The sequence below is a fragment of the Tamandua tetradactyla genome, chromosome 14, assembly GCF_023851605.1.
Source record: "Tamandua tetradactyla isolate mTamTet1 chromosome 14, mTamTet1.pri, whole genome shotgun sequence".
NCBI lineage: Eukaryota > Metazoa > Chordata > Mammalia > Pilosa > Myrmecophagidae > Tamandua > Tamandua tetradactyla.
In genome coordinates, this window is record NC_135340.1 from 54891665 (window position 1) to 54909260 (window position 17596).

Here is a 17596-nt window from a genome sequence, read left to right on the forward strand (position 1 = left end):
CTTTATATGGCTAAATAATATCTTATTGGGTGCATATGGATTTCTTATATCTATTCATCTGTTGATGGGCACTTGGGTTGTTTTCATCTTTTGGCAAACATGAATGATGCCCCAATGAAAATCTGTGTGGAAATACCTGTCCAAGCTCCTGGTCTCGATACTTTGGAGTATATACCTATAAATGGAATGGTCAGGTTATATAGTAATTCTATATACTTAAATTTCTGTGAAACTGCTGTTTTCCATAGTGGCTACACCACAATACCTATTCCTCCCCATCCCCTCCAACACCTGTTATTTTCTGTTTTTGTTTTATAAGTAGCTATATCTCAGTGGTTGTGAAATACTATCTTACTGTGGTTTTGATCTGCATTCCCTAATGGTTAATGATGATGATCATCTTTTCATGTGCTTTTGGGGCATTTTAAGAAATGTCTATTCAAGTCTTTTGCCAATTTTTTAATTGGGTTATTTGTCTTCTTGTTACTGAGTTGAAGGATTTCTTTATATATTCTGGATATGAAACCTTTATTGTACCTGTGGTTTCCAAATATTTTCTCTCATTCTGTAATTTGTCATTGTACTTTCAGGATGAAGTCCTTTGAAACACAAAACTTCAGTTTTGACGAAGTCCCATTTAGCTATTTTTTTTCTTTGTTGTTCATACTTCTGGTGTAAAGTCTATGAAACCAGTGCCTAAACAACAGAAGGTCCTGAAGATGCTTCCCTATGTCTTCTTCTATGAGTTTTATAGCTTTGGTTCTTTTTTATTTTTTTAACTTTTTTTTGGTGTGTGTGTGAAATACAACATATATACAAAAAAAGCAATAAATTTCCTATTACATTTTAACAAGTAGAACAGATTTTAAAGTTTGGTATGAGTTACAATTCCATGACTTTTTTTTCTTCTAGTGCTCTAAGACACTGAAGACCAATAGAAATATCAATATAATGATTCAGCGGTCATACTCATTTGTTAAATCTTATCTTCTCTGTTATACTCCTTCTCTTTATTTTTTTTAACATGGGCAGGAACCGGGAAGCAAACCCGGGTCTCCAGCATGGCAGGCAAGAACTCTGCCTGCTGAGCCACCATGGCCCATCCTAACTCCTTCTCTTTAAATAACACATATACATAAAAGCAATAAATTTCAAAGTACATTGCAATAGATTTCAGAGTTTGGTATGGGTTACAATTCCACAATTTTAGGTTTTTATTTCGAGCTGCTCTAAGGTACTGGAGGCTAAAAGAAATATCAGTATAATGATTCAGCATTCATACTCATTTGTTAAACCCAACCTTCTCTGTATAACCTCACCATCACCTTTGGTCTTTCTCCCACTCTTTAAGGTTATGTGGGCTATGCCCTTTCTAACTTTTTCATGTTGGAAGGGGCTGTCAATAATATGGGATAGGAGGATGGAACTAGTTGATGTTCTGGAAGGGGTGGCCCCGCTGCTTTTCAGGACTTATCTGGTCCAAGGACCCATCTGGAGGTTGTAGGTTTTGGAAAGTTACCCTAGTACATGAACCTGTGTAGATGCTTATATAATGCCCTAGGTATTCTTCAGGATTGGCAGTAACAATTTTGGCTGGGGCTTGGCAAGTTATGATAGGCAGCAATGTCTAAATGAAGCATGAGTAAGGGTGACCTCCAAAGTATCTGCTTGACTCTATTTGAACTTTCCCAGCCATTGATACCTTATCGGTTACACTTATTTTTCTCCCTTTTGGTCAGAATAGCATTGTTGATCCCAGGGTGCCCAAGCCAGGATCATCCCTGGGTGCCATTTTCCAAGCCGCCAGGGAGACTTTCATCCCTGGATGTCATGTCCCATGTAGGCGTGGAGAGCAATGATTTCACTTGAACAGATGGGCTTAGACAAAGAGAAGCCACATCTGAGTAACAAAAGAGGTACTCTGGAGGTGTCTCTTAGGCGTACCTACAGGTAGGCTAAGCTTCTCTGTTACATATATAAAGGGGTGGAATAGCCTTTTTAAGACCCAGTTACAGTGCCAATTTCATGGCACTATCTTGCAAGGTTTTCTTCTAGGAGTTTTATAGTTTCGGTTTTTATATTTGGTCTTTGATTTATTTTGTGTTATCGTTTGTATATGGTATGAGATAGGGAATCTATCTTCTTTTTTTGGCTGTGGATATTAATTTTCCCATTGAAGGGGCTATTCTTTCCCAATTGAGGGGATTTAGCACCCTTGTCAAAAATCAATTGGCCATCTCTCTCCAGCCAACACGACAAGCAGTCTCACCACCCTCCCCATCTCTGCATGGGACAAGACTCCCAGAGGTGTGGACCTTTTTGGCAACATGGAACAGAAATCCTGGAATGAGCTGAGACTCAGCATCAAGGGATTGAGAAAAACCCTAGAATGAGCTGAGAATTAACATCAAGGGATTGAGAAAACCTTCTCTACCAAAAGAGGGAAGAGTGAAATGAGACTAAGTGTCAATGGCTGAGAGATTCCAAACAGAGTCGAGAGGTTATCCTGGAAGTTATTCTTATGCATTAAGTAGATATCACCTTGTTGTTCGGGATATAGTGGAGAGACTGGAGGGAGCTGCCTGAAAATGTAGAGCTGTGTTCCAGTAGCCACGTTTCTTGATGATGACTGAACAATGATATAGCTTTCACAATGAGACTCTGTGATTGTGAAAACCTTGTGCCTGATGCTCCTTTTATCTGCTATATCAACAGACGAGTAGAACATATGGAATACAAATAAATAACAGGGGGAACAAATGTTAAAATAAATTTAGTTTGAAATGCTAGTGATAAATGAAAGCGAGGGGTAAGGGGTATGGTATGTATAATCTATTTTTTCTCTGTTATCGTTTTATTTCTTTTTCTGTTGTCTTTTTATTTCTTTTTCTAAATCGATGCAAATGTTCTAAGAAATGATGAATATGCAACTATGTGATGATATTAAGAATTACTGATTTATATATAGAATGGAATGATATCTTAATGTTTTGTTTGCTTGTTGTTAATTTTTTTTAATTAATAAATAAAAAAATGGAAAAAATATCAATTGGCCATGGAATGATGTCACTGACACTGAAAACTCTCCCCTCAGAATCAACCAATAAAAGGACAAATTGCACTTGCTTGGAACTCTGAAGGACAACAGAGACTACAGAAGGACTCCACAAATGCTGAATGGAAGAAAAATAAAAGTATTCACCAAGATTAGGTAGGAGAAATTTTCTTCCAGGACATTCCAATATGGGTCCCTCCCCCCACTTGGGCCTTGGCAACTTTGGCGTTGTCCAGAGACAGCATAACTCCGGTTCCTACTGTGATAGATGTAGACTGTAGAGCCACTCACAACAGCAAGTTAGAACCCCGCGCATATCCAAGTACAGGGACCCAAGACTGCAGAGCCTGAGGGTGGAACACAAGCCACTAAGGAGTGCCACATAAAAAGGGCCCTGGCGTGGGGGAAGGAGAGAAACTGCTACAGAACTCTTGACGAAAGTTGCACACACTCAATCTAGTCTCTGTTTGCTGTAACACCTAAATATAAAATGGACCTTTCTAGATTAACCTACCTTTCTGGATTGACCCGATCTGGGTCCCTAAGGCAGGATACCTTAATGGGGAAGAAACTGGAGGAAGAAAAGCCTCACAGGAAAAAAAAACATAAAAAAGAGGGTGGAGGTTTAAACTGAACTGCTGTAAGACAGGACAGATTTCAAAAAGTGTATGGAAAAGGGAGCACTGATTAAGGGAGAGCATTTAAAGAATCATAGGACCTGAGGAAAAAATTGTGCACAAAAACAAACAGAATGAATCAAGATTCCCAGAAAAGAAACAAAGGAAAGGAAGCTTTCTCCTGGAGGAAACAATTACACAAAAAATTCAACTTAAAAATTATACCTCGTTTGATTCCTGGAACATGCACACACACAAAAGTATACCTCATATCCAGGGCAATAATCTCAAGAGCTGAAAAAATCTTAACAGTTAAACAGGGGTTATGCTTAGAAGTCCAGAGTAAGTTGGACCACGTGACAAAGAAAAGCCTTAACACAAAGCCAATGAATAAAACTAGAAAAGGAAAAAAAGACCTTCAGAGTGAACTCATCAAAATAAACAGATGGCATACATCAATCAAAATATGACAAGCCATACAAAGAAACATGAAGATATGGCTCAGGTAAAGGAACAAATGAAAACTTCAGAGGAGAAACAGAATTTGGAGGAACTAATCAAAGATGTTCCAACAAAACTCCTAAATCAATTCAAGGAGATAAAGAGAAATATGTATATAGAGCTAAGGGATATTAAGAAGACAAAAAAGAATTTGAAATTCTGGAGATTAAAAGCACAATAATGAAGATTAAAATAAACCAGAGGCATACAAGAACAGATTTAAACAGGCAGAAGAAAGACTCATTGAATTAGAAGACAGGACAACTGAAACCATACAATCAGAATAGAGAAAAAAATATAAAAAATGAGCAGTGTCTCAGAGATTTGAGTAACAGCATGAAGCGCACAAACATATACATCATAGCTGTCACAGAAGGAGAGGGGAAAAAGGAAAAAAAACGATATTTCAGGAAATAATGGCCCAAAACTTCCCAACTGTTATGAAAAGACAGAAATAAACATGTCCAAGAAGTGTAACATACTCCAAAGAATAAATCCTAAGAGACCTACTCTGAGGCACATATAATCTGAATGTCAAATGACAAAAATAAAGAGAGAATTCCAAAAGTAGCAAGAAAAAAGCAATTCATCACGTACAAGGGATTCCCAATAAGACTAAATTTTGAATTTTCACCAGAAACTATGGAGGTCCCTTTTCTTTTTCTTTCAGTTTTTGGCACAGACTACCTGTACTCCTTTATTTCCTCTGCTACTACCTAATTCCCAGATACAGCATCACCATGGGTTTCAGAAATCAGAAAAGCCCCATCTGCCTCCAGGTGCTCAAGGATTATTTGCAGACAAGAACTACCATGAGGGATATGTGCTATCATAAACAGATCTGGCAATATTTGAAGAAATCTACACTCAACCACCTGCCCGAGTATTATCATGCCCTACAATGGTTTAGTCGCATCAAGTCTTATGAAAAGGCAAAAAAAAGCCAGCTTGCCAGAAGTGAAGAAAGATTTGGACAAGTATGGACATGCTAAAGTGGAAGATACCAACGGAAGCCGAGCTACAGATCATAGATCAAAATGATGACAACACTGATATTTTGGGATTTGATGAGGAGAAAGGAAAGTAAGGACGCTAAGCAGGTAAGAGAAGAATGTGTTGCCCAATATGAGTCAAAGACAGTAAAAAATCCTGCACTTGTTCGGGCCAAGATGGCAACTTAGCAATGTGAGCGTTTTAGTTTGTCCTCCAAAACAACTAGTAAATAACCAGAAACAATACAGAACAGCTCCTGGGGCTACGTCAGTGACTGGACACACAGCGTACCCAAGTCTGGAGCAGCTGGACTGGCTGCGAGCCCTCCAAGAACCGTGAGTTCCACAAGCCGCAGCGGCCGGCACTCCTCCCCCACAGCTGCTTCCCAGAGGGGAAAGGAAAGAGGCTTAACCAGCAGCAGGGGCTGAGCCCAACCAAACGCCAATTGTGGAATTAATGAACACATTCTGACTATTAAAAATAGGCCCCCAGCTCAGGTGAACCTGGTCAAAGCAGAGGTCACTCATTTTTGCCCTGGCGCCAAGGGTGCAGGGCTGACGGAAAAAGGAAAAAAAAGAGAAGGAAACAGAGGTTTTTCTGGTTGTCTTTCTACAAAAGCTCTTCAATAAATGGTGGCTAGAGAACTGGATATCCATATGCAAAAGAATGAAAGAAGACCCATATCTCACACCTTGTACAAAAGTTAACTCAAAATAGATCAAAGATCTAAACATTAGGTCTAAGACCATAAAACAGTTAGAGGAAAATGTTGGGAGATATCTTATGAAACTTACAATTGGAGGCGGTTTTATGGACCTTAAACCTAAAGCAAGAGCACTGAAGAAGGAAATAAATAAATGGGAGCTCCTCAAAATTAAATACTTTTGTGCATCAAAGAACTTCATCAAGAAAGTAGAAAGACAGCCTACACAATGGGAGATAAATTTGGAAATGACATATCAGATAAAGGTCTAGTATCCAGAATTTATAAAGAGATTGTTCAACTCAACAACAAAAAGACAGCCAACCCAATTACAAAATGGGAAAAAGACTTGAATAGACACCTCTCAGAGGAGGAAATACAAATGGCCAAAAGGCACATGAAGAGATGCTCAATGTCCCTGGCCATTAGAGAAATGCAAATCAAAACCACAATGAGATATCATCTCACACCCACCAGAATGGCCACTATCAACAAAACAGAAAATGACATGTGCTGGAGAGGATGCGGTGAAAGAGGCACACTTATCCACTGTTGGTGGGAATGTCAAATGGTGCAACCACTGTGGAAGGCAGTTTGGCGGTTCCTCAAAAAGCTGAATATAGAATTGCCATACGACCCAGCAATACCATTGCTGGGAATCTACTCAAAGGAATTAAGGGCAAAAACTCAAATGGACATTTGCACACCAATGTTTATAGCAGCGTTATTTACAATTGCAAAGAGATGGAAACAGCCAAAATGTCCATCAACAGACGAGTGGCTAAACAAACTGTGGTATATACATATGATGGAATATTATGCAGCTTTAAGGCAGGATAAACTTATGAAGCATGTAATAACATGGATGGACCTAGAGAACATTATGCTGAGTGAGTCTAGCCAGAAACTAAAAGACAAATACTGTATGGTCCCAATGATGTGAATCGACACTCGAGAATAAACTTGGAATATGTCATTGGTAACACAGTTCAGCAGGAGTTAGAAACAGGGTAAGATAATGGGTAATTGGAGCTGAAGGGATACAGACTGTGCAATAGGACTAGATACAAAAAGTCAAAAATGGACAGCACAATAATACCTAATTGTAAAGTAATCATGTTAAAACACTGAATGAAGCTGCATCTGAGCTATAGGTTTTTGTTTTGTTTTGTTTTGTTTTGTTTTGTTCTTACTATTATTACTTTTATTTTTTTTCTCTATATTAACATTCTATATCTTTTTCGGTTATATTGCTAGTTCTTCTAAACCGATGCAAATGTACTAAGAAACGATGATCATGCATCTATGTGATGATGTTAAGAATTACTGATTGCATATGTAGAATGGTATGATTTCTAAAAAAAAAAAAAATGGACAGCACAATACTACCTAATTGTAATGTAATTATGTTAAAACACTGAAGCTGCATCTGAGCTATAGTTTTTTTTCTTATATATTTTTGTATTTTTTATTTTTATTTTTATTTTTTCTCCATATTATCATTTTATTTCTTTTTATGTTGTCTTGCTATTTCTTTTTCTAAATCGATGCATATGTACTAAGAAATGATGATCATACATCTATGTGATGATATTAAGAATTACTGATTGCATATGTAGAATGGAATGATTTTTAAATGTTGTGTTAGTTAATTTTTTTAATTAATAAAAACAAAAAAAAAATGTATTCTGAGGGCCACAGTGGCTCAGCAGGCAGAGCTTTTGCTTGCCATGCCAGAGACCCAGGTTTGATTCCTGATGCCTGCCCATGAGAAAAAAAAACAACCAATAAAATGTATTCTGAAAATTATTACTGCTTTAGATTTTTTCTTTTTATATATATTTCACAATAAAAAATGCTTAAAAAAGAAAATGTGGTATATACATACAACGGAGTATTAATCAACATTAAAAAAGAATGAAGTTCTGGTTCATGTAACTACACAAGAGAACTTTGAAGACATTCTGCTGCGTGAAATACAACAGACAAAAAGACAAATTCTGTGTGATCTCAGTATGTATGAAAAGAATTAGAATCTAGAATATAGGCTACTAAAGGCTGGGTTGGGAGTAGAGAATGGGGAGCTAATGCTTAATTTTATACAGAATTTCTATTTAGGTTAATTATAAAGTATGGGAAAAGGATGGTAGCACAATATTGAGCGTAATTAACTGCACTGAATTATATATGTGAATGTGGTTCAAAGGGGGAAATTTCTAGGTCATATATATTACTAGAATAAAAATTAAAAGATAAAATATAGAACTGTATAATACAGGTGGTAGATCTCTAAGGGCCCAGTATAGACTCTGGTCTTGGTTTCGGTCTTCTCTGAAGCAGCAGCGCCTTCTGGCCTCATACCAGCATCTAATTAGAACTTAAAAGACCCATGCACTTATCATTGCTAGGTTTTGTCTTTCTCTTTCATCTGTTGTATATTTTGGCAGATCTCTGAAGGCCCAACAGACACAGCCTTGGTTTCTCTCAGAAGCAGGATCTTCTGGCCTTATACCAGCATCAGCTGGGATATAAGGAGCCAGTGTACCCCTTTTTCACTTTCGTTTTTTCTTGGTTATTTTTATTGTTTCATTGTTAAGTATTCTGGGGTATGGCAGACCCATAAAAAACAAGCACTGATACTACCTTAGGTTTTGGCCTAGAAAGAAGCAACGTCTGGCTTCCCACCAGCCCATAATAAAAGGCTTGAAGAAGCAGTGCATTTCATTTGTTTTTCCTTTACTATTACTATTATTTTTTTGGTGAATGTTTTATCTATTTGTTAGTTTATTTTTTTTCCTTTTTCCTTCTCTTTTACTTTACTTCCTTTTTAAAATTCTTTTTGTTCTTAGGCTTTACTTTGCTTTGTGTTACAAATTTAATGAGGAGTACCAAACCAAGTGTAAAGATTACTAGATTACCACACCATTTCATCATCCCCATGTTCACTAACACAAAACTACCAAGAGTTGGCTATATTAAAGGAACAAAACAACCACTATGAAACTTTACCTCTGCAATCTTTTCTGATAGAGGTAAGTTGTGAATATCCATCTCCGATGCATTCACCACGGCTTTTGATTTTAAGAGATAGCTAGACAAAAATATAGAGAGAAAATATTAGCATCGTACTACAGTTAAGGTTATTATTGAAAGAAGCTTGCCTTCTAAACAAATATGTCAAGTAAATCCTCCCTTCTCATTAATTTTCAAGACTCATGATGTATTTTCTTGGAAAAACAACTTCTCAATTAACATGGTGCAAGGACACTCCAACTCATCAGAGTGCCTGATCTTGTGCCTCATCTTACCCCTTCCAACAAGGAATATGAGAAAAACTATCCCAAGGCAAACTAAAGACATAAACCAGGGTCATAAAAATAATCGCAATGAGTTTCACACTCTGTCAGTGGATTCTGTAGCACATTTAGAAGAACTTAAACTGCATTGTGACAAATATGTTGGAGCTTGCCCATTCAGTAGTCATTCCTCACTTTTTTCTTGCTACGAAACCCAGATTTTACCTAGGGTTGCAGCAAGCTCAGTCCTAGAAAATAAATCATGACTGGTCTAAGCCAATTGTGACAATATTATTCCTTACAAGCACATATTTGTTTTCCCAACCATGTGACATAGTTCTGGACAAAAAGAATAAGGAAAATTTTGCTGTTAAAAGGAAAACCGTCCCCCAACAGAACCTCTTTTGTTGATCAGATGTGGCCTCTCTCTCCAGCCAACACAACAAGCAAACTCCCTGCCCTCCCCCTGTCTACATGGGACATGACTCCCAGGGGTGTGGACCTTCCTGGCAACATGGGACAGAAATCCTAGAATGAGCAGAGACTCAGCATCAAGTGATTGACCAAACCTTCTCGACCAAAAGGGGGAAGAGTGAAATGAGACAAAACAAAGTGTAAATGGCTGGAGATTCCAAACAGAGGTGAGAGGTTATCCTGGAGGTTATTCTTACGCATTAAATAGATATCACCTTGTTAGTCAAGATGTAATGAAGAGGCTGGAGGGAACTGCCTGAAAATGTAGAGCTGTGTTCCAGTAGCCATGTTTCTTGAGGATGATTGAATAATGATACAGCTGTCACAATGTGACTGTGTGGTTGTGAAAAACTTGTGTCTGATGCTCCTTTTATCTACCTTATCAACAGACGAGTAAAACATATGGAATAAAAATAAATAAAAGGGGGAACAAATGTTAAAATAAATTTAATTTGAAATGTTAGTGATCAATGAAAGGGAGGGGTAGGGGGTATGGTATGTATGAATTTTTTTCTGTTGTCTTTTTATTCTTTTTCTGAATTGATGCAAATGTTCTAAGAAATGATGATGAATATGCAACTGTGATGATATTGTGAATTACTGATTATATATAGATTGGAATGATCATAAGTTAAGAATGTTTGTGTTTGTTGTTACATTTTTAAAAAAATTAAAAATTAATAAAAAAAAGTAAGGCAAGTACAAAAAAAAAGAACTGTCCTCCCATACACCCCATATCCTTTTCCTTCCTGTTGGGGATGCTGCTATGTATGGATGTAATGCTTCTAATTGTAAAACCCACCCTGCAACCAGTAAGAAAAGGCCAAGAAAACCATGGTGATGCTGATTCAGAGACCTGTCATTGTTGTATCACAAGAAGACTCCTGGAGTTGCCAACTGCCTCCATCAGTAATGTTTTTTTTTTAATATATATTTTTATTGCCACATCTTCACACACATACAGTCCATAGAGGCTGTACAATCAATGGCTCACAATATAATCACATAGTTGTGTATTCATCACCATGACCAAATTCTAGAACATTTGCATCACTCCAGCAGAATAAATAAAAAGAAAAAAATTCATACATCCCATACCCCTTACCCCCCCTCATTAACCACTAGCGTTTCCATTTACTTCATTTATTTTACCTCTTATCCCTCCTATTAATTTATTTTTATCCATAATTTTTTTTTTACTCATCTATCCATACCCTGGATAAAAGGAGCAATGGACACAAGGTTTTCACAATCATACTGTAAAACTTATATGATGCTACTATAAACACTGGTGCACAAATGTCAGCTTGTGTCCCTGCCTTTAGTTCCTGTGAATATAAACCTAGTAATGGGAATCCTGAATCAAATGGCAAGTCTATACTCAGCTTCCTGAAGAACTGCCAAATTGCCTTCTAGAGTGGTTGTACCATTTTACATTCTCACCAACAGTAGATAAGTGTGCCTCTTTTTCCACATCCTCTCCAGCACTTGTCATTTTCTGTTTTTTGGGATGTCAGATGATATCTCAGTATGGTTTTGATTTGCATTTCCCTAACAGCCAGTGAAGTTAAACATCTTTCCATGTGCCTTTTAGCCATTTGTATTTCCTTTTCTGAGAAGTGTCTGTTCATGTCTTTGCCCATTTTGTAAATGGGTTGTTTGTCTTTTTGTTGTTGAGTTGAAGAATCTCTCTATACATATTCTGGATACTAAATCCTTATCTGATATATGGTCTCCAAATATTGTCTCCCATCGTATAAGCTGCACTTTTACTTTCCTGAGAAAGTTCTTTGATGCACAAAAGCGTTTATTTTAAGGAGTTTGCATTTATCTATTTCTTTTTTCAAAGCTTGTGCTCTGGGTATTAAGTCTAGGACACCACCTCCTATTACAAGATTTATAAGATAATTCCCTACAATTCTTTCTAAAAGTTTTACAGTATCAGCTTTAATGTTTAGGTCTTTGATCCATTTTGAGTTAATTTTTGTGTAGGGTGTGAGGTATGGATACCCTTTCATTCTTTGCATATGGATATCCAGTTCTCCAAGCACCATTTATTAAAGAGGCTGCTCTGTCCCAGGTGGGCTGGCTTGCCACCTTATCAGAGATCAATTGTCCATAGATGAAAGGGTCTATTTCTGAACACTTAATTTGATTCCATTGGTCAGTATATGTATCTTTATGCCAGTACCATGCTGTTTTGACCACTGTAGCTACGTAATATGTTTTAAAGTCAGGTAGTATGAGACCTCCCACTTCATTTTTCTTTCTCAAGATATTTTTAGCTATTCGAGGCACCCTGCCTTCCAAATAAATTTGGTTATTGGTTTTTCTAGTTCTACAAAGTAAGTTTTTGGGATCTGAATTGGTATTGTATTGAATCTATAAATCAATTTGGGCAGAACTGACATCTTAACTATATTTAGTCTTCCAATCCATGAACACAGTATGCCCTTCCATTTATTTAGGTCTTCCATGATTTCTCGTAGCAATTTCTTATAGTTTTCTTTGAATAAGTCTTTTGTCTCCTTAGTTAAATTTATTCCTAAATATTTTATTCTTTTGGTAGCTATTGTAAATGGAATTTTTTTCTTGATTTCCTCCTCATATTACTCATTACTACTGTACAGAAACACTACTGATTTGGGGGTGTTGATCTTGTACCATGCCACGCTGTTGTAATTTATTAGCCCTAGTAGCTTTGCTGTAGATTTTTCTGAATTTTCGACATACAGTATCATATCACCTCAAACAGTGAGAGTTTTACTTCTTCCTTTCCGATTTGGATGCCTTTTATTTCTTTTCTTGTCTAATTGTTCTGGCTAGAACTTTCAGCACAATGCTGAATAACAGTGGTGACAGTGGGCATTCTTGTCGTTTTCCTGATCTTGGAGGGAAAGCTTTTAGTCTTTCCCCATTGTGGATGATGTTAGCTATGGGTTTTTCATATAGTCCCTTTATCATGTTGAGGAAGTTCCTTCTATTCCTAGCTTTTCAAGTTTTTTTCATCAAGAAAGGATGTTGAATTTTGTCAAAATGTAGATTGGAATGATTTCTAATTGTTTTGTTAATTCTTTTTTTAATTAATAAAACAAAAAAAACAAAAACAAAAAAAAAAAGAAAAGGAATTTTGTCAAATACCTTTTCTGCATCAATAGAGATGACCATGTGGTTTTTCTGCTTTGATTTGTTGATATGGTGCACTACATTAACTGATTTTCTTATGTTGAACCAGCCTTGCATATCTGGAGCAAATCCCACTTGATCATGGTATAAAATTCTTGTAGTGCGCTACTAGATTCAATTTGCAAGTATTTTGTTGAGGATTTCTGCATCTATATTCATTAAAAAGAGTGGTCTGTAATTTTCTTTTCTTGTAGTATCTGACTGGCTTTGGTATTAAGGTGATGTTGGCTTCATAGAACAAGTTAGGTAGCTTTCCTTCCTCTTCAATTTTTTTGAAGAGTTTGAGCAGGATAGGTATTAATTCTTTCTTGAATGCTTGGTAGAATTCACATGAGAAGCCACCTGGTTTTGGATATTTCTTTTTTGGGAGCTTTTTAATGACTGTTTAAATCTCTTTACTTATGATTGGTTTGCTATTTCTTCTCGAGTCAGTGATCTCTTTTCAACTTTACGTTAAAAATTTTTGTTACTAAAAGCTAACTTCCCTAAGCAAAACATCAATTCTAGCTCTGCTGGGACATTTACTTAAAACTTTCTCTAAACAAGATTTGAAGTTACTAACAGCACACATTTATAGATACCTATTTTCCTTCTTTAAACTAATTCTAAATAGAAATTATATAAGACAGAGAGTATAAATTAAAAGAAGAGTATCAATCCATTTCAAGTACATATATCCCTACTGGATATTTGCAGTAAGAAACAAGTAGTATACTTAATGTGTACTGAAAAATCTCATGGTATAGGATGGGCTTTGTAAGTTTTACTTGCAGAATCTTCCATAACTCAGCTAGAAACACATATCTATGCACATTAAATTTTTAAGAGGAAACATTTATGTCTTTTTTTTTATTTCAAAATTTTTAATAGAGTGCAATTGTTTCGGCAAAGATTATTTCTGGCACTAGCCTAATATCATAAAGTTTTGAGAGGCACAGATTAAATTACTGTACTCAATGCCACACTCAACACACTGATACCTGACTATTTAATAATGGTATAGCATCAGTATCTGAACACAACAGAGCAGATATGCAACCAGAAAAGGACATTTTACATACATCCATGCTTATCAGTTATGTTAACATTTATGCTTAAAACATTGAAATCTAAATACAGAGAGACGTTTACAAAGTTGCAAAATAACTCCAATACAAGAACCCAAATAGCTAAATCTTAAAAATCTTAAACTTTTCTTAATGCATTGATACATGCTATTTAAGGAAGCTATTTTGTGTTCAAACATCTTAGAATTACAGGGCTGAAAATACGTTCAAATCCCTTACTACATTTGGCATTTGAAATTAGCAAGCATGACAATCTGAATTAATTTTGCTTCTACATGCATAAGGGTATATATGCATTTTAAAACAGCTTAGAATTACAAGTCAACGTCTCATCAATACTGGTTAGTGACCAGAATTGCTATCCAATCAGTACATGGCATCACACATTAGTTTCTACAATATTTCAGTCTTGTTCAACATTCATCACTTTGTGTGGGGAAAAGGGGCACAGCAGAAAAGCAGTTGCAATTTTATTTTTTTAAAAACAGTAAAAAAGCTTTAAATATCGATATAATTTTGCATCATTTAGTATCATATTCTAGAATATTTGGAACAAAATCTTATTTCACTAGGCTCAATCTCTTCAGGTCTTTATGTCTTATAAAAGAAAATGGGCTTTGGAGTTAAGACATGAATTCAAGCCAGCTCCACAACCTCACTGGGCCCAAGTTTTCTTATATTAAGAATTAAGTGAATCCCCTTCGGGGAATGGTGAGAATGGGGGAAAATTCAGCTTCCCCAAGTTGAATTCTTGATATTCTCACAAGCAGTGTGGACAACCAAAGCCATAGGCTGAGCCCCCAGTCTTGGGGTTTGTTCATATGAAACTTAACCCCACAAAGGACAGGTCAAGCCTACTTAAAATTAGGCCTAAGAGTCACCCCCCAAGAGAGCCTCTCTTGTTCCTCAGATGTGGCCTCTCTCTACAGCCAACACAACATGCAAACTTACTATGCTCCCGTCTATGTGGGACATAACTCCCAGGGGTGTGGACCTTCCTGGCAACGTGGGACAGAAATCCTGGAATGAACTGAGACTTAGCATCAGGGGATTGAGAAATACCCTAGTATGAGCTGAGACTCAGCATCAAGAGATCGAGAAAACCTTCTCGACCAAAAGGGGAAAGAGTGAAATGAGACAAAGTGTCAATGGCTGAGAGATTCCAAACAGAATCAACAGGTTATCCTGGAGGTTATTCTTACGCATTAGGTAGATATCACCTTGTTATTCAGGATGTAATGGAGAGGCTGGAGGGAAATGGCTGAAAATGTAAGTCTGTGTGCCAGTAGCCATGTTTCTTAATGTTGATTGAAAAATGATATAGCTTTCACAATGTGACTGTGTGAATGTGAAAACCTTGTGTCTGATGTTCCTTTTATCTACCATGTCAACAGAAGAGTAGAACATATGGAATAAAAATAAATAATAGAGGGAAAAAAAAGAATAGACTTAATGGTCATTTTGGTTTGTGGTAGTAACAAAAGAAGCCTAAATAAGAGGTTGAATTTGTTAGGAAGATAAAGAAATAACTAATGTAATTCCGGTAAAGGAACAGTCAGTAGGCTAGTTTTTCTGACTTTATGAGGCCACCTGGCCATTATTTTTCACTTTTATCTAAACATCTCCATTCTTCTTTTTCTGCCAACAAAATTTCTCTGCATCTACATGTGTAAGGTTTAAATCAGCTATCTTAAACCTAGAGCTTTCACTTCCCAACTTCAACACCAGTACCACCTACTAAATGACCAGTGTCTCTGGGTCCTCATTTCATATTTCTAGAGTAGAAAACCTAACTGGATTAGCTTGGATCCAGTATTCTTTCTTGATCCCACTTCCTGGGAATAGTATCACACATGGTACAAACAAGGTCACATCACATAGGAGGGAGACATGAGCTGAGCAGAAATCCAAATGGTGTCTACTACAACATTATTTTGCAAAAGCTTACCTTCTGGAAGTTGTTCAATGAAAGAATACCCTCTGAATTATTCCATGGGTCTATAATGATCATAATGCTATAAGGTGATAATTTGATCCCACTGCCATCTTTTTGTCAAAGACAATGGTGGCATTATTTAGCATTTTCTCTGGTACACTTTGCCTTTTCTGGAAGATCCTTTAAAATGTATTTGACAAAGAATATTTAAGTCTACTCACCACACCATTTTGTCAGTGGAAAGGCAGAAGTGACCTCTGACAGCAGCCAGGGCAGCATGAGTAGAATACAGATGGAAACCAATGGGAATCTCACAGATACTACAGAATAGGAGATTGTAGGTGCTGAAGGGAAAAAACGTAACAGAATGTGACTAAAGAAAATCAGAGAACAACAAAAACTAACCAGTCTCTGGCAGCATTGCTATCACCTAAAATTATGTTCTAAGAGGAATGATACTAAAGAAATGTCACATTCAAGAAAGGTCAACTCAGATTTTAGTATAACTATACCCTAGACTACACATCCCCTTGTGGATTCTGGCCACAAAAGCAATCATGGATGTACGTGCTGGTTTGAAAAGATGTACCCTAGAAAAGTCATGTTTTAATCCTAATCCCATTTTGTAAAGGCAGCCGTTTCTTCTAATCCCTATTCAATATTGTATGTTTTGAAAATGTAATTAGATCATCTCCCTGGAGATGTGATTGAATCAAGAGTGGTAGTCAAGCTGGATTAGGTTGAGGCATGTCTCCACGCATTTGGGTGGGTCTTGATTAGTTTACTGGAGTTCTATAAAAGAGGAAACATTTTGGAGAATGAGAGATTAAGAGAGAGCAGAGAAGAACGACACAGCCACAAGAAGCAGACAGCCCACAAGCCAGTGACCTTTGGAGATGAAGAAGGAAAACACCTGTTGGGGAGCTTCATGAAACAGGAAGCCAAGAGAGAAAACTAGCAGATGACGCCTTGCTCGCCATGTGCCCTTTCAGCCGAGAGAGAAATCTGTGACTGTTTTCGCCATGTGCCTTCTCACTTGAGAGATAAACCCTGAACTTCATCGGCCTTCTTTGATTGGACATTTCTATAGACTTGTTTTAATAGGGACATTTTCTCGGCCTTAGAACTGTAAACTAGCAACTTATTAAATTCCCTTTTAAAAGCTATTCTGTTCCTGGTATATTGCATTCCGGCAGCTAGCAAACTAGAACAGATTTTGATACCAGAGTGGGGTGCTGCTATAATTTGCAAATATCAAACATGTTGGAACGGTTTTTTAAATGGATAAGGGGAAGATTTTGGAGTTGTGAGAAGCTTGATAGAGAAGGTCTAGAATGCTTTGAAGAGACTGTTGGTAGAAATGTGGACTCTGAAGAAACCTCTGACCAGGCTTTAGATGGAGACGAGGCACATGTTTTTGCAGACTGGAAGGAAAGCAAGCCTTGTTTTGAAATTGCAGATAATCTGGCAAAGTTGACTGGTGGCTCTGGCTGGAAGGCAGAGTTTAAAAGCCATGAATTTGGATATTTAGCAGAAGAGATCTTCAAATTAAATGTCAAAAGTACAGCCTGGTTTCTCCTCACAGCTTATAGTGAAATGCAACAGGAAAGAAATAAGCTGAGAACTGAACTCTTGGGTCTAAAGAAACCAGAAATTGATGTTCTGGAAAATTCTGGGCTTTCAGGCAGGGAGACCCGAGAATAGTATCCTACATGAGGTCTTGGCCACATGTGTAACCGGCCAGCCATTTCAGAGAAAGCCAGGATCA

General features: G+C 37.0%; 1 protein-coding gene across 3 annotated transcripts in view; it reads right to left on the reverse strand.

The window, feature by feature from the left end:
- The window catches only part of OIP5 (Opa interacting protein 5), a 60739-nt gene that overhangs the window by 38152 nt on the left and 4991 nt on the right, over positions 1-17596 (reverse strand). For all 3 annotated transcript variants that reach the window (XR_013162347.1, XM_077127508.1, XM_077127507.1), the window contains exons 3-4: positions 16050-16172; positions 8879-8960 (exon numbers count right to left, since the gene is read on the reverse strand). Coding sequence is in view for 2 of the 3 variants with exons in the window: in XM_077127508.1 (XP_076983623.1) it covers positions 8879-8960; positions 16050-16172 (205 nt within the window). In the remaining variant the exon portion in view is untranslated. The remainder of the gene's footprint in view (positions 1-8878; positions 8961-16049; positions 16173-17596) is intronic.